The 25,620-nt window shown below is 48.0% G+C and overlaps 1 protein-coding gene across 1 annotated transcript; it reads right to left on the bottom strand.

Annotated features, from left to right (window-relative positions):
• Positions 1-20,928: 20,928 nt before the first annotated feature.
• Positions 20,929-25,226, bottom strand: LOC120841708. Its single transcript, XM_040212668.2, has 2 exons — positions 22,569-25,226; positions 20,929-21,183 (listed from the first exon to the last, which is right to left on the bottom strand). The coding sequence occupies exons 1-2, from the start codon at positions 25,224-25,226 to the stop codon at positions 20,929-20,931; spliced, it is 2,913 nt and encodes a 970-aa protein (XP_040068602.2).
• Positions 25,227-25,620: the final 394 nt, after the last annotated feature.

Genomic DNA, 25,620 nt, shown 5'->3' with positions numbered 1-25,620 from the left:
CCGCCGTAAGTTAGAAAACAAAGTAGGCACTAACGTACGGCTCTGACTTCACGTCGCCGAGGCGGCGTTGCTTGCCAACGCGCGCAGACGCAAACGCTTCACGTCACGTGATTAGGGTTTCTGGTGCGGGCAGACGCGGACTTGTTTGTAAACCGAGTGCCGCTATCTGGTAGAGGTAGCTCCTTTTATGACGGAACTTTACTCCATTTTGCTTATAAATACTAGCTGTGATATACATTAACTATATCTATAAGTACATCGTTGGGGAATATGTAAGAAGTTCCGGGTTTGCTGTCTCGTGACGCCGGAGATGCTTCTTTCGGACGTTTCAATTGCAAACAATTGATTATTGAGACGCACTTTTTTTTCTTATATATTGGTCTCCACGCTTGTTTAGTGTCCAGCGTTGTCATGTGACCACAGTCTCGTTCATAAACAATAACGTTGGCCCAAATAGTATGTTCACCAATTCCTTTTGTTTCTCTTTTTTTTTTTTTTGGGGGGGGGGGTGCGATTATTTTGTGTTTGGTAGTCGGGTGCTTTGCAACGCAGGTGTAATCACAAAGGAATGTCTTCATACGTTCACTTGTATTATTGTACTTTGATCATTATGCTATGTCAGTGCAAACTGACAAGAGAAACAAGTTGTCAATGTATTTAAAGTCGTTTATTTGTTTCGACACGAAGAATACGGTCAAACCATAAGATTTTGTAATAAAACAAAAAAACGTTCCGCCAAAGTTGTCAAGACTAATAAGAATAAGAAACAAAAAAGATGCCGTAACAATGTGTTTAAAATCTTCTTCACTCAGTATAAAAATACAATTTATTTTATTTCAAAGTTATGGATTTTTTTTCTCATTGCAGCAGTCTACAGTCTACAATGAAAACATCATAATCGAGAACTCCTGTTTTTTCGGCGACTCAACTTCAATTCAATAAACGTAACTAGACCACTTCTCCCAAGAATCGAAACTAAGCCGAATGCCAAAGAAAGAAATAGCAAAAACGTTCCGGTTCATCTAACACGTTTTACTTGTCCCTAAAACATAATCGCAAAACAGAGCCAACTTTCTTTTTCTGTCTTTTCCTCTGTCGATCCCGCTCTTGGTTCTCTCGAGAGTACACTCTGCGTCTTTTTGCCTTATTTCTTGTGTTTTTCGCGCACTCGCGACTTCGTTTCGGCATGTTCGCACTACGTCCTTTGTTTTCCCCAGTCGACGTATTCTTCCTCTGTTCCGGCGTGCTGTAACCCCCGGGGCAGCAGCCCCACTGACCTCAACTCCCGTATCCCTCACGTCCCCCGGCTCCTCCTGACCTCCCTCCCACATCCCTCACGCTCCCCCTCCCTATGGTCCGAGAATAGCGCGCCAGCACCCTGGCCAACTCGGCGGCAGAGACTATCCATCACGGAGGCATCGATGGCTTCCATTCCTCGGAGGACGGTGCGACGGGGGCGAGACATAAGAAAGGGAAGGATACACTAAGGAACTGTATGAAAGTACCGACCGTAGCGAAAACTCAGGGGGCATGGGCCATGACGTACAAGGATTTTCCCTTCCAGTGGCTCGATTGTGGCCGGCAGGGGGCGATGCTATACTTTGATTACAGGGCATTCCCTAGACAGATCTGAAATATTGGTACCTTCTTTCTTTTGTCGTGTGTATTTTCCTTTTTTTCCGTTTCTCTGTTTCCTTATTTTTCCTCGGTCTTGCGTTCATATCTCTACTTGACAGGAGACATCCTTGATCTTTTTCTTGGTCTGTCTGTCTTTCACCCGTGTCCTACGTTCATCTCTCCAGTAAATGCTTGACATTCTCTTTCACTCAATTTTTGTATGTTTTTTTTGTTTTTTTTTTGCTTCTCATGTTTTTTTCTTGAGTAGGCTGACTGTTTTTCCTTCACTCAGTATTTTTCTTTCTATGCTAGCATGCTCTCTTGCACCCTCTCGTGTTTTTTTCTCTTTTGTGTCAATCTTCTCTGAATGTGTGCCAATGCTCATATTCCAGAGTATAAAAAAAAGAAACTGAAACAGACAGATCCCTTCAGTTATTAGCTTGTCAGTACCAATTCCTAACGTGAATAAATACTAAGCTTCGTCTTTAGCCGGATAAGAAATCTAACTGAACGTATCAAAAAAACTAAATAAAAAAGTCAGAACTTCACACACCTAGCTAGCAGGCAGAGCAAATAAAGGCCCCTTCACACTCTTGCGACCGAGTACGACTGAGAGAGACGAGATCTCTTACAACTTCTTAAATGTTTCTAGAATGAGGGAACACACTCTGAACACACTGACATTGTGGCGCCATCTATGCGGTGACCCTAGAACTGCATTTCACAAAAGCGAAGGTTTTGCGGGTTTTCCGAGGTCAAATGTGCGTAATACCCACAGAAAGGCTCGTTTATAACATTGACAAAAGTTTTTCGAGCCAAAAAAGAAAGGATATTGCGCGAGAAATAAAAAAAAAAAATATGCCGGACCGCCGAGTTTACATTGCTTCCCAATAGATGGCGCCAGTGTGTTCTCTGGTTTAAGAAGTTTTAAGGAACCCAGGTTTAAGAGGTCGCAAGCAGTCGCAAGAGTGTGAACGGGCCTTAAGAAGCACATACGGATATCAGCCATAAAGTCATAATTCATTTATCAGCGCCTCGGCAATAAACTAATTACGCATTACTTAATGTTTTTTTTCTAGACTTTTTAGGAACAAACTGAGCCCATTAAGATTAATGTATGTTTAAAAAAAACTCACGCAGATGTCCTTTTTAAGGGTCTCATAAAGGCAGGCACACTGGCGCCATCTATCAGGAAGACCCTGAACACTTACCGTCTTCGTACGACAAGACTGGAGGCTTTACAGTATCTGCGATATCAAACCTACGCATTATATAGGAAAAATTGTCGGCTACAACAGTGTCAAAATTATTTTAAGCCCAGTACAATAAAAATTATTCGCAAACAAAATGAGGAGATATACGCAGTTCGGAACTGTTACGGGGCTACTCAATAGATGGCGCCATTGTGTTCTCTCATCGTAAGCAGTGGCAGGTAGTAACAACGCACTCGGCCACGCTCAATCTCAAATAAGTATCGTGTAAAACATAGTTCGGTATATTATAAAAGCGAGTTTGATGATTGTAGTTATACAGTCAATATGAACGTCAACCAAGGAACTAAAACCCATCGTTGCTTTTTTCCTTTTTCGCAGGCTGCGGAGTCCTTTGGAGAACAACCCATGTGGATCACAAGTTAGCCTGACCCCTGGTGGCACACTCCTCACTCTGATACCTGTCAGCAAGCGTGACGTTGAAGATCGGACAACAGGACGCCGCTGATCGGGCCGTCTTCCAAAAATCCAAAGTAGTGAATCGAGCACAAATTTAATTCCAGCTGCGAGTCAAGACGGTCCCGTAGTCGCCTCTTACGGGACAACACCACCCCCAAACACTCACAAACATTGCTGCCATCAACCATAGACCTTCTCTTTTCATTTTTTTTTTTGCGACTTTAAGGTAGTTGTGTGCACCAGCGTCGTTCTGTGTTCGGACTGAAGGGCCACAGACCAAGGGTTCATCAGTAGTGAGTGCATCGAGATAGCAGAAGATAAAAAGGCGTTTTGAAGAAACGTGGTCTGCACATCCGTCTGGTGAGTCGTCAACCGATCTCCCAGTGGGTACCAGCCAGGACGCGAGCATGTATTATCCCTGGATTGTTTATTCGAGACAAGGTTTAATCTTGCTTAGGATGTGGTGCTGCACCTCACTAGAGAGCCAAATGGGGTCAGTGTAGCCCCTAGTCTATGAGAATCACAAATGCATGGTAATGAAAGAAAGTGTACGTCGTCCCTCGCCCACCTATGCATTACCCTTTCGGTGTTCCTCAATTCGGTCAACCCACTCGTCACCGTAGATTGAATAAACACGCGCACAAAACATAAAGCGCTCACAAGCGGCACAGCGTACTCCGACAACTCTGTGGCAGCGATTTTAATTCGTGAATAAACGGAAGGCAAGAGATTAATGAGTGACTAAACATACACTTTTCTGCGTGGCGCTACCAAGCCGAAAACCCAATGACGTAATGACACCGTTGCGAACCATACAAATCAAGACTTCGGCTTCCGCGCCTAGAGTACCAATAGCACGCGTTTGAAATGTGCCTACCCTCTACTATCGCATACGGAAGGTTCGTAATGAAGCATTGTGAATCTCGACCTGGAAACACAGCAACTCCAAGTGGTTGTTCGTCCCTCCACATACCACTAACAGTGGAGAGTTTCTGCAGAAAACCACTAGTAGCTGCCTCCGCTTTTGTTTCACCAGGGGTGCACAGTGTCTTTGAGTAGCACAAACAGTAGCCAGTGTTCCCAGAAAATACTAGCGACTTAATGTGTCTCCAGGTACCAGCAACAGTTTAATCGACCACTAGTTGTTGTCTGTGCTTTGACCTCTCACTAACAGTGGAAGGTGTACCTACGTACCACCAACAATCAACAGTGTCTGCAGAAACAACTAGTGGTTTCATGTGTCTCCAGGTACCAACAACGGTGGATTGTTTCTCCAGGTTGTCTTCAGTTATCACCAACAGTGCACAGTGTCTCTAGGTACCGCTAACATTGTGCAGTGCCTTCGGCAACCACTATTGGTTTTATATATCTCCAGGTACTACCAACAGTGGACAGTACCTCCAGCGACCACTAATGGTTGTCCACGTCTTCAAGTACTACAACAGTGAACAGTGTATCTAGTTATCACAAGTTGCTCGCTGCGTTCCCAGGTATCACTAAAAGTGGACAGTGTCTACAGACAACCACGAGTGGTTGCATGTGTCTTTAGGTAGCACCAACACTGAACAGTGCTCCCTTGCAACAACTATACTCTGTTTCACCTTCTGTTGTACCGCACGAAAGGCTACAAGCGCGAGCTCCCTGCTCTGGGGCACATCTCGGCGGCACAAGCTCACGTGCACCAAGGGCAGCTGCCAACGCTATGAGCTCGCGCTTCTAGCCTTCGCTGCGGTACAACATAAGGTGAAACGGAGTGTAGTAGTTGCCTGGAGACTCTAGCCACCACTAGTGGTTCCTGCTGTTTTCGTACAAATCCTCATTTGCAAGCTTGTGTAGGCAACTGTTTTTATGATGACAATTCGCAGGAAGGGCGTCGGAAATCAGACCCCGCCAAGACGGCCAGACCGGGCAGAGCAGTCCCCTATGCAGTCACAACGGAGCCCATGACAAGTCCAGGAGCCGGCGGAGGTGGCGCCCCCGTCGTGGTGGCACCACCTTCGCTAGAATGGTGCCACAACGGCACCCACTACCTGGACGGCCGCGGCACTATCCCGCCACCCGGCGGCGGGGGTGCCAAGCAGCCCTGGCGCACCGACGGCACGAACAGCCAGGCCAGCGCTGTCATCTACGTGCTCGTGGTGCTCCTATTGTACGCGCTCGCCCTGGGGGTCGTGCTCGTCAAGTACGTGCGACGGGAACGATACGAAGCTCGGCTGTACCACCTCTACGACGAGTTCATGCGGCGTGACCGCTTTCTCAGGCTGTCCAAGCGCCACTCCTCCATTCGGTCAGCGACCAACAACAACCCTCCCGCCCCTGCCGCCACCCCTAAAGAAGCAGACGACGGCAAGGTGTGACGCGGTGTTGCCAGACTGACCCACGTGTGCCCCCCCTAGGTTTGGCGATTTTAGGAGCCGCATTTCCTTTCGTTTCACCGAGTCAACGAAAAACAAAAATGGAGTATGCTCCGGCCCATTGTCTGTAGAACAAGCGCGTTTCCCTGCTAAAGCTAGCTAGCGCCACTGGCTCGGCGTGATGTTACAAGAATAATCTGGTGTACGCGTGCGCTTGAATGAGTAACCTTTGTGTAAATTGTACGTAGCGGAGCCGTTTGTCCGGAGGCTGCGTCTAAGAAATTCCAACAATTGCCACCTTCGAGGCTACAAAATCATGACGCAACCATTTTGTGATCTAACTAGGCTTGAAGATCTGAAAATCTACGAACCCCATAAAAAAATATTTCGGCGCCCGGAGGTCACTTTTTGGGACATACATGGAGGAACGCTTCTTTCAAAGTCGATCATAAGAAAATGGTGAGATGGATGGATGGCTAATAATGGCAGTGCACTTCGCGTCGGGCCGCGGCTTACTATGCTCTTAACTTGATTTCCAGGTAACCGGGCTGTCCAGGTATCTCGGTACAAACGGCTCCGCTACGTAGAAACCGACAAAACGGCAATTGCTGAGTTTCCTTGCCGTGCCACTGTCCGTTGGTTGCTGCCAATGAATGATCTGCGAACTTATTTAACGAGCGAACAAATAGTCTCGTTTATATCACAGTTGTGTACAGAATAGAGACCCTGTTTAGAAAGTCTTCGTGAGAGCACGGTCAAACTAACCTCGAAAGACGTCACTCTTGCTGCGGCTGATTCGTGTCCCCAAGAACCTCCGCGTAGACAAATGAACGGCCGAGTGACTTCTCGCGCACAGATTTCTGAACTGCTGTGGCACACGCAACTGACGCTCGACCTTGACCCATTATGACCTTGGTAGTTCAATTCATACGGTCGCGTGTAATGTTCACACTCGGCATTAGGTGCAAACGTAGTTAGAGACAGCGTGTGTTCATGCAACGCGGAAGCTGTCCAACATTCCTTTAGGAACAAACCAACCGTGGTGCTACCAGCAACTGCGGTATAAACCCTTTGCGTCTAACAACGCCTGCTAGACAACAAAGCCCTAGTGATGAGTGTTCGGCGTCACCTAAAAAAGGCCAACGCTGGGCGCTGATTGGGCACGGGCCCCAGCCGAACGCTGACGTCATCACCCGTGTCCAATCAACGCCCAATGTTGACCTTTTTGAGGTGTCGCCGAACACTCATCACTAGGGCTTTGCTATTTAGCAGGCGTTGTTTCTACGCACTTACTTTCAAGTGGTTTCGAATAATTAAATAAACTCTCTCATCGTAAAAAAATCACTGCGCATACCATAAAGTAATTTTACCAATAGATCGTGAAAAAAAAACGACATACCACTACGTATTTTTTGACACTGAACCATTGATCTGTAGACGCCGCACTTTGGTGCTGGTAAGGCGGACGTCACGAGGTCTCGTCGAAGCCACGATGCGCGGTGCTTCGTTGAAGAGTTAAAAGAAGAAAAATATAATATAGGTCAGGGTGTCCTTCACGCGTTGCATGGAATGCGGTGTATACTGATAAGACACCAACGTCCCGTGCGCAGCACTCCGACAAACTAAGCTCGGTTCATCTAGATCGTCTTCACCAAGAAAACAAAAGTACGCGAGCCGTTCGCACCAATCCCTGGCCACCGGGAGCGTCGGGTCACAGTGCGACGACAAAGTAAAAAACACTGCAACGTGTTTGTGAGATAGGGGTGCGAAACTGTCTCACCGATATCTTTAGAAAAGCAGGTCGTGGTTAATTATGTTCACGTTTCTGGCCTCGTGATTCGCTCGTCGGCGTTGTCGCCGGTCGCTGTTACAACGTCATTGGCTACTAACGTATAACAACATGCTCAGTACTTACCACGCCTTCCGTTTCTCGAGTTTTCTGTGACTGTATAGATATAGACTGTAAATCACCACGTGACTTCGCTTCACATGGCGAAACAAAATATAATGACAAACGGGCCTTCCGTCGTAAACCCAGCCGTACAATTCTGCGTCTGCACGCAGGATTGATCACCAAATGTCCACTGAGCGGGTCGCTTTTACCATGTGAAATTTCAGGGTGCAGTTCTCTTGCTCTAAACAAAATATAATAGCAAAAAAAAAAAAAAAAAACTCGCCGCAAACATGGTTGGGCACGTTCGCAGACAGCCCAGTTAGCAACGCTATTTACGTGTGGCGCCATCTCCCGACAGGAGCCACGTGTAAACAGAGTCGCTAACTCGGTTGTCTGCGAACGCGCCTGTAGCCTTGATTGTAGCAAGTTTTCATGTTATCATTTTTTTTTTACAGGAAAACATCTGCTTATTTAGACACTACACGGTAAAACTTACCTGTTCGGTGAAAGTTCTAACTTTCTATGTTGAGGCGCAATTTATTCCGGCTCGTCTTACGGCGGAAGATCCGCTTGGGACACTCTAGAGAGGCTCGAGGATTGGTGCGGTAGCGGCTCGTTGCTGTCGTCCACATGTAGCCAAGATAGGAGACCGAACGGAGGTTATAACGTGTCGCAGAAAAACACGATGGCAGCATCCCTTGACAAAATCGTTGAACGAAAGTTCCGCCGACCTTGAAAACTATCCGCGATATCCGTCTGCATATCTTGTTTTTATTATCTATATTTACGGCAACACTCGTCTTAGCGATTCGCCCACCTTATCCTTCTTCTATCTCCCTACTTCAAACTTCTCTCTGTCCCCCCCCCCCCCCCCTTTAACGCATTCCAAGCTCTTCCATGGCGACAAAGCGTACGAAATCACCGCATATTCTTCGATGCAAATCAGACAAACACACCGACAAATATCAAACGCGATCTAGTTGGCAGGTTGCACGGACGGTCAAATAATAGCTGCGTGGCTATTCCGTTAAGAGACGGTACAATAACATGATTTCACTGCGTCAATTTATTAACTATACTATCTTAATCAAAGTAAGTGGTATCACGGAAGCGCGTGGCATAGGGTATTACCATCAAAGCACTCTGTGGGCCCCCCTCGCAACTGCAGCTGCCCGCCTTGTAGTAGCCAATTCTACGCGCTCCCCTGTTCCCGCTAACTGCGATTAAGATAGTACACCATGAGACAAAGTTAGGCATGAACATGACATTGGTGTTTTTTTGTTTTCGCCTCATTGAGGACACACCAAATTTTACCTTCTCAATTGGATCCCCCGATGAGAAATGTCATCACACTATACCCGTTTTCACCTCAAGAAAAAAAGGAAGTTTTGCGCATTCTTCATACGCGGCGCGAAGTAGTTCTTTCGAAATTTGGCTGTCAAAAGAAAAAGCGATGCTTTTAGCGTTTAGAGCGTGTACGTCTCGATAAGATAACATGTATCTAATCTAAAAGGCACCTACATATATCTTAATTAACCACATAAAGGGGGAAATAAATAATGCTCCGCGTGGAGCCGCACTTGTTTTACTTCGGTTCTTGAGGTGAAAGCAGGTATAGTAGTTTTATCTGACAGAAAGAAGAAAAAAGTCGACCACCTTTTGTTCGCGCTAACTGCGCCGCGTTTTGTACATTAATGTTCGCGATTGCCAAGCCAATGTTGAAGACTCTGCGGTGAAAACTACGCTCCCCCCCCCCCCCCTCTCCTAAAAAAAAAAAGAACCTAAATCTTTCCCACAACAGTGAAATGCGTGACCGGGAGGGTCACGTGACTGTGACGTTTCGGGCGTTTGGGGAGCTTCTTTTTGCGCAGGAAGCGCACGCATGTTAGGCGGACGACCCCGGAGCAACAGACGGCCGACACCGGAGCAACAGACGGCCGACACGCTGCGAGGTTACGTCGTCACGAGTATACAACGCGATCCTAAGCTACCGTCGGGACTTCTGCGATAACCTGTAATTTTCAAACCGGACACAACAAAACATAAAACTGCTTACGGAACACAAAAAGTGTGATTCGAAAAAAAATATTTTTTTACGATTACGTAAACGCAAAGAAGCTTGTCTAATAGACCATTCCAAAAATCGCACTTTCTGCGCGCTGCCGTCTTTGTTATACCGGGATGTGGAACGCGTTCTGCGCACGCGCAATAGCTTTCCTCTAAAGAACACCAGACAACATGTGCCCACAACCCAATGACTCGACTTTTTTTTTTTTGACCTAGCTGAACGCTGTTAATTGTTAGAAAGGTGTACAATCACCGACAGCATGAGAACAGCGGGAAGGTCTTTCAGTGTTCACACCTCCAGCGCTAGGTCTTCGATTACGCTTTGGGGTCCTGTGAGCCTCGAGCTCGCCCGTGCAGTCAAAGCACGACGGAAGGCAGCGAGCCCGTGCTTCGGGCCGGGCATGCAAAGTAGACGCCCTGCCTTTTTCCACCCTGTCGGCGACTACGGTCGATTTTTGTTGGCCCCTTTAAAACTTTCCCTAGATCCGATCAACGTCACCCTTCAAAGTGCTCGGTATTACCGCTCCCTCCCGACGTGAAAGGCGACCAGTCTCTTCGAATTGCTTTAAACAAACTCGGATAGCATTATGTCAAGGCGGATCCTCTTCACAGGGATTTTCGCAATAACGCGTCCTATACCATAGACTTTGTTTCGAAAACTCCGCGTACGCAGGCCTCCATCTTGATGTATGACGGCGAATTTTCTTCTGGGCACAATGAATACAACAGCGATGAAGACAAAAAAAAAATCATTGCTGGGTCACACTTTGACGTTCCTTTTAAGCGGTTGTAAGATCGTTGCATCCGGTTTGAAAACCCCGGTTATAATTTAAAATCACTGTGCACGACCAACAGCCCGGGCGCCTGTAGCGTTTGCCGCCTTCTCACTTACGGTCAGCACCCTTCCGTTTCACCTCACAATAAATCGAAAAACTCGAAAAACAAAAAAAAAACAAAAAAAAAAGAAACAAAAAAAAAACGCCGCAAGAAGTGAAAGTCATTCTAAGGCCACGTGAGTTTCGAGTGACCCTCGGGAGAGGTGGAAAGACGCGCACAGCGCGCGGTCACGTGATTTCATCTCGGCACTGGATTGGCTGCAGTCACCGACTGCTTAAGAAAAGCGAGGAGCTACTTGTTACGTTAACTCATCTCACTTCTTCATTCTTTTTTTTTTCCCCTAGTTATTGGCTAACGCAACGACATCGCTGGTCGTCGAGCGATATGATAGCTCTAGTCACATTTCAAGCCCCATCATTCGTCAAGACCTCCTTCGGCAGATTTGCGGCGATTGCCTCTTTCATAAAGTGCTCTGCGCAAAATTGGACGCAACAGATTTTTTTTTCCTTTTAAGTGTAAGGGGAAACGGAGTAAGTACGTGACTGAGTGAGAACTAAGCGACGCGCAAAGTGGCTCAAGTAAACGCTATACAGCACCCCGCAAAGTTTACGCAAGCTGTCAGCGCCTCGTCTCTAGGCCGAGGGGTCGTCGCCGGCTCAAACGCGTCGTAGAGGGTGGGAGCCATCCATCTTCCGGGAGCCTTTTTTTACCGAGCCATTATCAAAAAGACGGGGGCAAAAGCTCGCGTTTATCGTCGTTTGTCTCTGTCGACGCGTCCGTCGTGAAACTCGTGCAACGAGCTAATGTACGAGACGCAAGAAAAATGATCGGCACCCTTCTACGAATTCCATTTTCATCGCAGAAATCATCCCTCGAGTCAAGGTTACGCCGCCGATACGTCGTACAAAAGAACACAGTAGTCGCCGCAGGCACGATGACATAAGTACCTGCGGACACGTCTCAAGCGTACGTTCCAAGCACGTTTGCTTCGTAAAGCATGTGGGCTTCGAACGTTTTTGCAGGCAGTTATTGTATGACCAATGCGACCTTCAGACAAGAAAGAAACACGCGTCAGACGGTGTATGCAGACTAGCTTTTCGGTTATTTAGTAGCGGCGTGATCGAGGCTCAAGTCTCATCAACCATTTGTGGAGAGCCGGGATGTAAGAGAGGAGGGGCAGCTGAAAACCACGGAGAGCGTTTTGCAATTTAAATGGCGGCCGCCTCCCGCGTACATTGGTTGCTCGTGGGAGTGCGTGAGTTGACGCGTTGTTGCGGGGAGGATTTCGGGGGTGGATAGGCTGAGCTAAGCTTCGAGAGACGCTCTGTGGTCGATCGACGCCTCGAATCATCTTCGCATCTCAAACTGGAAAGAAAAAAAAAAGAAAAACCACGTGATTTTGATCTAGCAGTTGGGAGCACTCTCAAATCTGGGCACTGTTGTGGCGGCGCCACTAACAATTTGAAAGAAGAAAAAAAAAGACGTGCAGCGCCCTCTGTGGCGCCGAAAGGTGTTCTGGGAAACTTGTTGGCAAAACAGTCGGCTGTAGCGGGCGATGGAGGCTACGAAACTTACGGAGGCGTGGCAGGCGAGCGGCCGAAACAGGCTTTGGAACTGCGCTCTTCTCAGCCTTCTCATATCTTTTTGTCTCTTCGGTGTAACGTGGTAGATTCTGCGGAACCAGACGGGAGCATACCAGGTGTTCCCATAATTCGTTTGCCCGCTTCGCGTTCTCGCGGTCGCGCGGCGCCTCGTGGTTTCTGCAGATGGTTCATGGCAGGACACTGCAGCAAAGAAGTCTTCTTAAGTGTGAATTTCGATCGTCGTTAACGTGAATTCTAACGTGAGCTATAGTGCAAAGAATATTTTGCTTGATCTGGTTCTTCCGGCGCGTTAGATATGACGTCCTATGTGCCCCTAGTGTGCACGCGCACTCAAGACACAAATCGAACGCAACGGGGTCGTGCTGAAGCTAGGACAACCCGTCCGTTAATGTTCAATGAACTCCAGTAGGTATAGCGGAGTAAGAGAGGCAGGAAGAAGCCCTCAGTGGCCCTTCTGCAAGTCAGCTTTGCACCGCGACGGCGCTAACCTAACGCCAAACCAAACATCGGTAGAAAAAAAAAATCTCGCTTAAGACGGGACGAGGGAAAATTCTTCGTGTGCTCTACTACACCACTCCTACGCTCTGGGACGTTTTCGCATAAAAATGAAGTCCTCGTTGTGACGCTCAACGTCAAATTTCACGTGCTCACGTCATGTTCTAAGTCACAACGCAAACTGTTTTATTTTTTTTTATTATTTTTTTAAGGCAGTAGTCGTATATGGCCCGTGATGCCAGCCAATCGGCGGTGTGTGCTCGTCGTGGTGAGCAAAGTGGGTTGCCAAGGCAATGTCAGCACCACGGCTGCCGCCGTCACTTCATTTGCAGGGTATGCCAATAAACCTATAAATGTTTTTTTTTTTTTTTTTTTTTTTTTTTTTTGCAATGAAATGTTTTTTTTTTTCGGTTTTAGAGAGTTCTAGGATAGAGGGTCCCCACACTTTGGGTATCTCAAGCAACCTGGAGAGTCGCACTGCGCATGCGCAAAAGATTTGTGCGCAGGAGCACGGGCCCCCAAATTTAGAATTCTTTGTTCGCCAAACTCTCTCCTTCGACGAGTGTCACGCGGAAAATTAGACGCGCGGGCGTTATTTTGGGGGAGAGTGCGGCGTTCGTTTCAGTCCACAAACAGAGTGTTCATCTTGGAGCAAAAATGCAAACTGTCGGTCCGGATTTGTTTCGTGTGCGTTATCCGCGATGCGTTACTTCTGTCGCCCAGTTTCTGAGACATCATTCGTTCGCTTTGGAACCCAGTTGAAGTATTAAAAACGATCACAACAAACGCTGCTGTTGTTGGTGTTTGTCGTGTCGTCTTCACGTTAAACGTTTTTCTTTTCTTTTTATTTTTTTTATTTATTTTTTTTTTTTTGTGCATTGGCGTCGATGCGCGCGCTGGTTTCGCTGCGCCGCAGGCATGTCAAGGAAGTATCATTTAAGTGGAACTTTCTTTCGGCACTTTTAACAAACGTACCGTCCACTAGCTTATTCAAAAAGGGATTAAGTAAACACATTCCTCGCCGTTACTCAGAACTAAATATGTTCGAACGAAATCGTATTCTTTAGTGCTTATCTACTGGGATTTTTTTTTTCTGCTATGCCCTTTGTTATGGCCTCTGAACCCTCAGGGTATTGAAACAAATAAATAAATTAAGCCGACATACTTCTACGTTGGTTGAACGTGGTCGTCTTTCCCATCCTTGGCAGTGGGCAAACAAACAAAACTAAAACAAACTAAAATCCAGTCGATTTTTTTTTTTTTTTTAATTTGGCCATTGTTAGTTGTGTTCCAACGTCGGCAGTTAAAATGCAAATGAGTTGGCTTATATTCAGACCTTATCCGACTTAATCCGAAAAGCGAGGATAAACACCGGTCGGGTAAATTAGTTTACTCGTGCAATCCTCCCTTTCCTCGATGGACGAAACGAATTTCGAAACCGCCAACTAATAGGGAAGCAGGGATCAAAAATAAGACTTACATATAGTAGACACACCTAACAACAGAAAAAGGGGGGGGGGGGGGGGGGGGGGTAAGGAGGCGGAAATCTAATTTAACAGAAATTAGATTTCCTGTAAAGGCTCCCTACGGGAGCCAGAGTTGCGCGTTCCTCCCCGTAGCGCCGTCTTTCCTGCACGGCATGTTGATCCTGCTCCTCCCGTGACTGAATTCGGCGAATAGCGGCGCCGCGCTCAAAAGCAGGGGAACGTACTGTCGGGGCGCGTGCAACGTTTGCTTTCCTGCATGGCATTTGATCCGGCTCCTCACGTGATCGGATCTCGGCGAATAGCGGCGCGGCGGCACGTGGAAAACAGACGCGCAACTATTGCTCCCGTGGGTACTATGGGGCCTATATTTGAACTAACAGAAATCAGCCATTCGTGCCACCATTCGTCTATCTTCTGTTTATCTTCTTTAACCTCACCACCCGTTTTTCTTTATTTTTTTATGTAATCCCTAATTCGCTATAGGATTGGTCTTATACATCAGATATGTTATTACTACTGTGTTTTAGCACAAAAACAAATACGCCCAAAATTTCATCTTGCAAAAAGCAGTGAACATCGGGCCATCTAAATCGATCAGCAGCCCTGAACATAAACGAAAGAGAAATAAACGAGTGACAATAAATATCATGCAACAATGCTTTTTCTTTCCTTCCTTCTTTCTTGCTTTCTTTCTCTATTTCTTTCTTTCTTTCTTGCTTTCTTTCTATCTATCTCACTTTATCTTTAATATCCGAATACATAGCGCCAATACTCAATCTCACGAGCTGATTGCAACACCTAAAAAAACGGGTGGGCGCGTAGCCTCAACATGTCTCGGCAGAGCAAAGCATCTTTTTTTTTCTATTATTATTATTTATTTTTGATTCGACTGCGCATTTACACCGGCTGTTTCTTTCTCATGTAGTAGCGTTATTCAACTCGCGCAATTAAGTGGTCTAATCCCTGATTTCGGGGCATAGAACCTCTGGGGATATAAACCTCAGCAATCACCTCGTTTCCCTGGGATCGTCGTCTCGGTGTGTGTACACCGACATTTCTGAATTCAAGAGGAAGCATCGAGATGCGTCGGCCTACTTCGACACACAGCGGATGGTAGGTACGCATTAGAACTAGGATCTTGTGGTTTTCGGTCTTTTTTTTCTCGCGAAACTCGGAGGGTGTATTTTTTTTTTTTTTTTTTAGTTTATTTTTGGTACAGATTTTGGAGTTCATCGGAGCTCATGGTACACTCCCGACTTTACAAGATTCAACAATTAATACTGCCATGTAACTGGTTTATATATATATATATAAATGAATTTGTGCAGATGAATGAACCGTACTTAATCCAATGAATTAAAGAATCCAAGTTTTCAGGAACCCGCCGAAAGCCAAAAAACGGCGGAGCCAGGATTTGAACAAAAAAAACGGAGGCCACGTACGATGGTGTGAAGTGCCCGTGTTGTATATATATATACAGGGTGCGGCCGTAAAAACTTTCAGATTTGGCACGCCTAGCAAAAATCGAATTTCAAACGTACATACCTGAAATTGGGCACGCGAACGTCGTTTATTCCAAAGTTTTTTGCCTATTTTTTTCAGACGTAAACTCAGGAGTAGCGAATTATTAGAAAGATGACAAAAATGGCAGACGTGCATTTCCTATGGCCTATACCCGCCTGTTCGCCGTCTGCTATCTGGTTCGCGACGCCGCTCCAGGTGGCGCACTGAACGCAAAGACGCGGGAAACCCGCTCGAAAGGCTGGTGTCGGGAGAGATAATCGCGATAAAAAGTGATTTGAGCAAAATATATGAACGATTGTTGAAACTGCCTGTTTCAAGTCAAGTTCTGACAGATTGTCATGCAAGCAAGAAGACACCATGATGCGACGAGATCATTTATTTACAGCTGCTCGTCTTGTTGACAATTGCGGGTCGCTCTCGAAGACAGCAAGCACCGCTTCAATGAGCTCCTCATTTTTCAGTAGGCTCTCACGTTCACTGACTGGATTCTTCTTTTTAAAGTCTCCTCCACTCACAAAACGATCCGCCCAAGTCAAAATAGTTGGGCGTGAAGGCGGGCGTTTATGAAATGCAGTGCGAAATATTCGTTGTGCTGTGGCCAGCGAGTTCCGCTCCACGTACCACTTGACTGCTTGGGCACACTCAATTGCCGAGTATCGCGGCATCGCAGGGGGGCGCGGAAAATATTTTGATAATAACTGCAGAAGATAGTGCAACAAAAACAGTAAATAGGAACAATTAAGATGCCTCAGCAGCGTCACTCTTGATTCCAAAGTTGAGCTTTCACCGGGAACGGACCCGCCAACAGATAAGCAGACGACAAAGAAAGGCACACGTTCGTCTGCTTTAGAACATATTTTTATTAAACGAAAGCGTCCGCCAGTTTTTAAGTTTCAAGTAAAAGGGCATAATCGTTCACATATTTCGGTAAAATCACTTTTTATCGCGATTATCTCGCCCGAAGACAGCTTTTCGTGCGGCGTTTTCCACGTATTTGCGTTCAGTGCACCCCCTGGGGGCGGCGCCGCGAACCAGATAGCAGACGGCGAACGGGCGGGTGTAGGCCATAGGAAATGCACGTCTGCCATTTTCGTTACCCTTCTAATAATTCGCTACTCCCGAGTTGATGTCTGAAAAAAAATAGGCAAAAAACTTTGGAATAAACGACGTTCGTGTGCCCGATTTCAGGTATGTGCGTTTGAAATTCGATTTTTGCTAGGCGTACCAAATGTGAAAGTTTTTACGGCCGCACCCTGTATATATATATATGTATCGGGTGGTTCAAGTCACCAGGCTCGATCTAAATGGACCGCGAAAATCGATGCCTGCACGTAGCTATGTAAACTTTTCGTCAAAGGTTTGTTCACATTCACAAGTCGATTTCTTTTTTTTTTTTGTAAAATTACAAATTTTAGCTTTTTTTCTGTAAAAAATAAGGTTAAGAAACTTGCCAGGGTCTAATGCGAGCAGCGACGCAGACGACAAGATTCCAGTAGCAGGGTGTGTTTGGCGTTCGTATTGATAGATGGCGTAAGAAGCAGCATCTGAAGGTGAAGCCGACCAGCGAAAGAAAGCAGACGACACGCAGACGAAATCCGTTGGCAGCAAAAGCGCCGTCGTTATGCAGACGCGTTGTTTTTTTTTTTTACTTTAAGTTTTGCTTTTATTGTCCGCATTTATTTTGTAACCGAAGGTACACTTGAAAAGGATTATGTTCATTTTAAAAAACCACGGTGGTCGCGAGCCGTCGCGATAAGAAGGTGGCGCTATCTATCAGTACGAACGCCAAACACACCCGCTACTGGATTCCCGTCGTCTGCGTCGCTGGCCACCGTAGACCCGGGCAAGTTTCTTGACCTTATTTTTTACAGAAAGAGAGCACCGCTTTGTAATTTTACAAGAAAAAAACCGACCTGTGAAATACACCTTTGACGAAAAGTTTAGATTTCTACGTGCAGGCGTCGATTTTTACGGTCCATTCTAGATCGAGCCTGGTGACTTGAACCACCCTATATATAAATGAAATGTTATCCCGAGACAAAGCTGCCCTAAATTCGAAGAAACTATCATGTATCGATTTATATTTTTTTAGCTGAATTGGGCATTTCCGCTCTTGCCATTGGTATTACTATCTGTCCCACAACAAAACTTGCAAACAAGTGTTGCTTTAGGGGCGGTTGTTAGCCGCGTCGCTGACAAGGCAGCGGACAGCAGCGTCTGCACCAGACAGAGGCTCATCGTAGTGTCGGCGACGAAGTCGCGACACTACGATGATCAAGAAAACTAATTATCCTTAGTTTTGTTTAATTTTTCTGCCGGCAACCTAGAAACTCTAATCTAGGCTAGTGTTCCTGGGCTGCCGGCGCAACACAGACAACATCTAAACAAAAAAAAAAAATAAGTGCAAACATTTCGTGTCCGTACCCCTTTAAGCTGAGGTTGTAGCCAAAGCTACAAGCGCGAGCTAGCCAACGCTTCTGGTTTTGGGCGCGCGTTTCTAGCCGGAGTGCTTCCTCTCCAGAAGAACGCTTCAAAGCAGCTACCTCAAGCTCTCGTGCTTGTAGTTTTCACTGCAGCGTCAACTTAAAGGCCGGTTCAGACACTTGCGTTTGAGTGCGTTTGACGGCGTTGCGTTGAGAACCAAAAGCGAGTCACCGGCACATCTGTGCTTCGTATGAAGTGTGGAATCAAATTCAAGGAATCATCTTGGCACGCGATATAAGGAGCAGGGATGTCCTGGTTTCTCGCTGCCGCAACGCAGTCCAACGCAGTCAAACGCAGTCAAACGCAACTGCCTGAACCAGGCTTAAGGGTGAATGGGGTATACCATAGAGATAAGTGGAGTATACGCACTACACCTATGGCAGCGTCACGCATGCGCACTTGGTGAGATCGGTCTCATGAGATGAAATTCTGAAGGTGACTTTTTCTGCTCTCTTTAGGCGCGTTGTGCTTTGTATTTGACAAAAACATCAAATATTCGGGTGTAGGCGACGTAATACAGCAATTATCGTTTAAAAACGCCGTCCGACGGCGCCCCCGATGTCTGTTCCAATGTGCAGAAAAAGGTGCGTGTCATTCACGTTTTAATAGAAAAATCAGCCGCCCATAAGTGTAATTTCAGGTCTTTTGAGGATGCTTAGAGGCCCTTAGTTTGAGCTATCACCATAAATAGACGATCTCAGGATCCACTCGAGTGTCCCTTTAAAGTTATCGCACGTTTTATAGTCACTAACACGCCTGGTTTACACATCTGTGCGAACCGCCATTGAGCGTCGTAAATGCGTTAACCAGCCTACAGGGTGTGAACAGCGGGGAGGTCTTCGAGTTGTGCCACCTCAGAAGCGAGCTTCTCACCTTCAATGATCACTTCAGCGTCTCATGAGCTTCTCACCTTCAATGATCGCTTCAGCGTCACTGAGCTTCAAGCGTACCCGCGCAGTCAAAGCACAACGGAAGGCAATGAGCGCGCACTGGAGGCCCAGCACCCGGAAGAGACGCCCTCCCGTTCTCATGTTGCCAGGGGCCATACATCGCGTTGACTCCAACTATCGACTACGAAGCAAGGACAACCAGCGCCGACAAGACAATCAAAAACATCACGTCGAAATACTACAATGGGCTGTCCTGTCTTCTGGAGTTGAGTGTTCGTGAATCCCCCCCCCCCCCCCCCCCCCCCAAACACCCGGTTCTTTTTCTCTTCATCGGTTCTATTATTTGTGTGTTGCAACACAAAAATTAGCTGAATATTTAAAAAGAAAAAAAAAAGGGGGGGGGGGGCGGTATCGGTGGCCAAGTAGGCTATCGCACACCATGCTCATAGCTCGTAGACTGAAAGCTAAGACTGAATAACCCAGGGATCCTTAGCTCAAAAACCACCCCTGCCGTTTCGATCTGGATGAACATCGTGTATCACTACTGCTTGGTGCATATTCAAGACCCCAGGTTAGCGGTTGTACTACACTGGCTAAATTTCTTATCTACACTGGGAAACAATGTCGTTATGTTCTGGCAGACTGACCTCCCACTGTATAAACAACTACACAAAAAAAAAGTGAAAGCCGTTTACAACTTCCTGTAACGCCGAATTGGAGCGCAGCTCTTGAGGAGGAGGAGTGGAGGGTATATTCCTCCTCCTCCCTCGTGATCATGCCTGCTAGTCCTCCTCCCCTCCTGCTCCCCCTTCCTCTCCTTTGCCTCCTCCTCGTCCTTCAATCTCCTCCCCTCCCCTCGCCTCCGCCTCCTCGTCTCTCCTCCCCCCCTCCTCCACCTTCGCACTGCTTTCCTCCTTGCCGCTCAAGCCGGAAAGGGTCGCGTAAGAGCTGTGCTCTTACGCGACCCTTTCCCCCCCCCGAGCCATACTAGACAATGAGGGGAGGAGGAGGAGGGGGGGAGGAGGAGGGCAGAGGTCCGGGGGGTCACGTGACCTCGAGGGGACGGGATCACATGACCTTGGGCGGGCCGTCACGTGACTTCGGCGGGGGGAGGGGAGTCACCCCCCGGGGTCACGTGACCTTGGCGGGGGAGGAGGGGGGAGGAGGAGGAGCGGAGGGGGAGGAGGAGGAGGGGGAGGGGCGACGCCGACGCCGACGCCGCACAGGCTGGAAACGGGTCATGTGACCCCATCCCCCCGAGGTCACGTGACCCGCCCGGACCATACTCCACAATGAGGGGAGGAGGAGAAGGAGGGGGAGGAAGAGGAGGAGGAGGAGAGGAGGAGGGGGAGGAGGAGGAGAGGGAGGGGCGCGGTGTCACGTTCGCCCGGTCCGACACGCGAAATGATTGAGACAAGACTAGGTGAGACAAAGGCATGTAGATACGTAATAATATAATGAAAGGAAATCAGGAGGTAGTTATCAACAATAAAGAAAGAAAAGGAAAAGTTCAAAGCAGACCGGAGTCCCCGTGGTCAAGTCCCCACAAAAAGCTCGACTCACGCCTGACGTGGCGGGGCTTCAGGAGCGTAGCGGGGCTCGTCGTGGCCTCAGGAGCGTGGCGGGGCTCGTCGTGGCCTCAGGAATCGGAGCGTTGCCGGGTTCTTCGTGGATTGAGGAACTGTAGCGTTTCTGGGCTCTCAGGAACCGGAGCGTTTCTGGGCTCTCAGGAACCGGAGCGGGGCCGGGTTCTCGGGAACCGGAGCGGGGCCGGTTTCGGTGAGGCTTCAGAAGCCGGAGCGTGGCCGGGGTCTCAGGAACCGGAGCGGAGCCGGTTTCTGTGAAGCTTCAGTAGCCGGAGCGTTGCCGGCTTCAACAAGCGACGGGTCAGAACTCCCGCACCTGCCCGTCGTTTCTCGCGATCCTCTTCTTTCTCTCTTCTCTTCTTTTTCTTCTTTTCTTCCCAGCTCCACACCCGTGACAATGCCCCCCAACTTTGAGAAGTTCATCGTTGAACTTCTTCTACACCGTCAATCTTGAAGTTCATTGCTAAAGTCTCGGACTGACGGTAATTCCTGCCGGCACTTGCGCAGCACTCACTCTTGGCCTGGGCGATCTCGAGCCCTGGCAAAGACCGCATCCGTTCTCGTAGCACTCGCACGCGCAGCACCAGTCTACACTCTTGACCGCCCCCGATGTAACACAGCTCCTTCATTTCACGCTCGCGCGCAAAGTACCAAATAAAATCATGCGTGAAGAACTTCGAAATAAAACTCAATTTACATTAAATTGCGTCCCTTTTCCCCCCCTCAAAAAAAAAAACCATGTTTGCACTTCGAAACCAGTAACTCGATCCCCGCATTACCCCATGCGCTATCGAGCAAGAAAAAAAAAATAGGCACGAGGGCATTCTATGTCTAAATTCCTTAGTTACATCCGACTTAAGTAGTCTGCACCTACATTATCCTTCCCCTTAATGTATTCGACGTGAAAACTATAGTCTTGCATCTTCATGCTCCATCGCATGACTCGACTATTGGTGTGTTTAGCCTTATTTAAGAATTCCAACGGCTGGTGGTCAGTTTGCACTCGGAAATGCTTGCCATATAAATATAGTGCAAACTTTTCAACGGCCCAAACTAGTGCCAGGCATTCCCTTTCAATCGTGGCATAGTTCTTTTCCGCCTTGCTTAACCGTCTGCTTGCGTACGCGACAGGGTGCAGTACGCTATCTTTTTCCTGTAGAAGGACTGCTCCCAAACTGACGCTTGAGGCGTCTGTACGTAGCACAAATTCCTTGTCTAGGTCGAGAGCCATGAGGATGGGAGGTTTACACAATTCCTCCTTCAGGCGCTTGAATGCCCTTTCCCGCTCGTCGTCCCACTGCACCTCGTTGCGAGTTCCCTTTTGGGTCAACACTGTCAGAGGAGCCGCCACCTCTGCGTAGTTAGGAATGAATTCCCTGTAGAATCCAGTCAAACCCAGGAAGGACCTGACCTGTCGTTTTGTTGTCGGCCTTTGCGCCTCTTGGATCTTCGTCAGGATCTCCTGTCTTGGGGCTACTTGGCCTGATCCTAATCTGTGGCCGAGAAAGCTGATTTCGTGAAATCCAATTTCACACTTTTTTGGCTTGACTGTGATCCCCGCATCGCGCAGCCTTCCGAATATAGCCTTTAGTGCATCTATGTGCTCCTCCCACGAGTCCGTTGCCACCAGAACATCATCGATATAGTGGTGTGCATTCGGTACGCCTCTTAGTAGGATCCGCATCAGCTTCGTGAAAGTCGCGGAAGCTGTCTTTAAGCCGAACGGCATGAATCTGAAATGATACAGACCGCTCAAAGCTGAGAACGCTGTTTTATGCCTCGATGATTCTGTCATGGGGATCTGCCAATATCCTTTGGCTAAGTCTAACTTTGTGAAGAAACGTTTACATCCCACTTTAGCAAACGTGACATCTACCCTGGGAATGGGCTCGGCATCGGCTACCAACACGTCATTTAGCCGCCTAAAGTCAATGCAGAATCTGCTGGACCCATCCGACTTCTTCACTAATACTATAGGCGCGTTGAATGGTGATGTTGATCTCTCGATCACTCCCAGCCGCAACATCTCTGTTATTTCCTTTTCCACTGTTTCGTGTACCTTTATCGGCAGAGGGTACTGTTTAACATGCACTGGTGCCTGAGTTGTCAGCTTCAGATCGCACTCAATCAAGTTTGTTTTTCCGGGTAGATCAGAGAAGATTTCTCCGAATTCTCCAATCAAAGTCGCAACTTGTTTCTTCTCCTCTGTACTCAGGGTCGTATTCACCAGTACGTCTTGCCCGTTTTGTTGTCTTGTCAGGGACAGAGTCGGGACATCGTCTATGGCGTCTTCCTCGTCGTTTTTGTTGTCATCGTCAGTTGCTGTTGCCGCGCTGCACCTCGGTGCCGCCGGGTCCATTTCGGTCCTCTCTTCATATTTTTTGAGCATATTTACATGAAAGGCTTTTCTCGTTCCGGCAATCTCCAGCTCATAGTCAACTTCATTTCTTCGCGCCGTGACGATGAAGGGACCCTTCCATTGCATGAGCAACTTGTTATTGTCGCTTGGAAGGAGGATTAGTGCTTTATCCCCTACCTTCATTTCTCGGGTGACTTTCTTCCGATCATAATACGCCTTGTATTTTACCTTGGCTTCATCCAAGCATTGGTGTGCCAGTTTGCAGGTCTCCTCCAGTTTGTCTCTCAGTTCCATGACGTAGCTGTACGACGTTTTTGTTTCCTCGTTCAACGCCTCGTTGGACCACACTTCTCTCAGTATAGTTAATGGCCCCCGTACCGTTCTCCCATATAACAACTCAAATGGAGAGAATCTCAAACTGGACTGGGGTACCTCCCGGTAAGCGAACAACAGCGCTGGCAGGTACCGGTCCCAATCCTTGGGCCTCTCCTGACACATTCTACGTAGCATCAACTTTAAAGTTCCATTGAATTTCTCTACCAACCCGTTGCTCATGGGATGATAGGGAGTAGTCAAAAGGCGTCTCACTGACAGCAGGCGACCCACCTCCTTCATCAGGTCGGAAGTAAACGCGCTGCCACGGTCACTAAGGACCTCTCTCGGTACGCCGTATCGCGTAAACATGCCAACTAAAGCTTCCGCTACTACCGGAGTTCCGATGGTTTTCAAGGCTACCGCGTCAGGGTATCGAGTAGCCACATCCACCATGGTTAAGATGTATCGGTTCCCCGAGTCTGATTTGGGAGCAATCGGACCAATGATGTCAATGGCCACCCTCTGAAAGGGAGTTACAATCGTCGGCATGGTACCTAAGGGGGCCTTGCCTACTCTCCCTTTGGGGACCGTCCGTTGGCAAATGTCACACGACCGCACGTACCTCTTAATGTCGCTTTGGACACCCGGCCAAAAGAACTCTTCAGACAGTAGTGCTATTGTGTTGCTCACGCCCTGGTGGCCTGACATTATTCCGTCATGTGCCATCCCGGTGACAGTTCGCCGAAACTTTTTCGGGAGAACCAACTGGTCGGTTTTTCTTCCGGAACTGTATGTACAGCTCCTGTACAACAGCTCATTCCTAATGAAAAACTCGTACTTCGTTCTGCCCCTGTGCTTCTTGGTTACTTTCCCAACGTCGTGGAAGCATTTCTTCAGGGTTTCGTCATTCTTTTGCTCCTGGATGAGCTCCTCTTTAGTTGTTTGAAGCAGTGGTACCTCAGGTACTCGCAGTCCGGGAGGTGATGGCGGGGGTCGACATGCAGGTTTCTTGGTCTGCACAGCACCCGCGGTGCCCATGAACTCTTTATCGCCCCGTTCGAGTAAAGATTCGTCAGCAGAGCGTTCTAGAGACTCCACATGTGTCTCTTTCGCCAGGACGCCTTCCGTCCCGGTCTTCTGTTCATCGGCTGGCTCTGTCGCCGACATATGAGCTTTCCTCATTTTCACATTCAAACTCCAGTTTGGATCGGGGTCATTGGCATCTCGTACAAGCGGCACATTTCCCAACACCAGATCGTACAGAGGGTCGTTTACACACTTCGCTGTTAACTTTCCCGTGTAGTATGGTGTCCTAACCATAATCTCGGCCTCGGGAAGATGCCTTACTGTTTTGTCCAGTAGAAACACCGGGCTCAATATTCCCGTGTACGCTTCCTTCGGAACCAAGCTCTGGCGAACAACGACGGTGTTGCAGCCCGTGTCCCTGAGGACAGTTATTTTCTGGCCACCCATATCTCCCTCTACAACTGGCAGATTCTCCACTAGACACTTGGGAGGATGTCCTACTGCCGAGTTGACAACCGGAATCTTGTCACCATTCTTGAGGGTAACAAAGCCATCTTCGGGCTCGGTCACCTCTCCGTTTCTTGACGTCGTCCAAAGACATGACGCCTGATGATTGTCGTTAGGCTTTGATCTGCAGCTATCTGCACGGTGTCCAGTTTTCCCGCATTGCCAGCAAGTAATTCCTTTGGAGGCCGGCGGACGTCCATGACAGTTTTCCGCCTTGTGCCCAATTTTGTTGCATAAAAAGCAACGCAAAGCTTTCCTGCCCCCTCCTGTTTTAGACTTATCTGCTAACGCCACACTAGACTGCTTATTCGTCTCGTCGATTTTCGACTTACTCGTAGTTGGCTGGGCCTGAGCCTCTAGGAAAAGGTCCGCCTTTGACGCAACTTCTTGCAAGCTTTGGCATTCTCTCTCTCGGAGAAAAATAGTCAACTTGGTGGAGCAAGTGAGCAGAAACTGCTCGACCAAGACCTTGTCACGGAGGGCTTCAAACGTGTGTTGAATATTCGCCATCTCAACCCACCTGTCAAAATACCCAGCGAGACGGGCGGCAAACTGTCTCCTCGTCTCTCCCTCTTCGGGCTTTGCATCCCTAAACCGTTCTCTATACCCTTCTTTGGTGTAGCGAAACCTTTGAAGCAGTGCCAGCTTCACTTTCGCATAATCCAGTGCGTCTTCTGGCGACAACCGACCCACTACCGTCAATGCTTCACCAGTGAGGCACAAACTCAGAGTCGTCGCCCATTTCTGCTGAGGCCAACCCATTCCCGTTGCAGTACGTTCAAAGCGTAGCAAATATGCATCTAAGTCATCCCTTCCTTCTTCGAACTGAGGAATTAACTTATGAGGGCTAAAGTGTCGCGCCTCGCCGGTTGTCGCGGCCAAGTTAGTAGCCTCTCCTTCACCT

This window comes from Ixodes scapularis, unplaced genomic scaffold, assembly GCF_016920785.2.
Source record: "Ixodes scapularis isolate PalLabHiFi unplaced genomic scaffold, ASM1692078v2 PGA_scaffold12__126_contigs__length_90152505, whole genome shotgun sequence".
Lineage (NCBI taxonomy): Eukaryota > Metazoa > Arthropoda > Arachnida > Ixodida > Ixodidae > Ixodes > Ixodes scapularis.
The sequence above is the reverse complement of the archived record's forward strand: the minus strand, read 5'-3'. Positions and strand labels throughout refer to the sequence as shown.

Coding starts and splice junctions, on each gene's coding strand:
- LOC120841708 (XM_040212668.2), bottom strand. CDS start 25,226: ATGGCGAATATTCAACACACGTTTGAAGCCCTCCGTGACAAGGTCTTG. Junction 21,184..22,568: donor AGTACCCTCTGCCGATAAAG/GTACACGAAACA, acceptor TTTATTTCGAAG/TTCTTCACGCATGATTTTAT.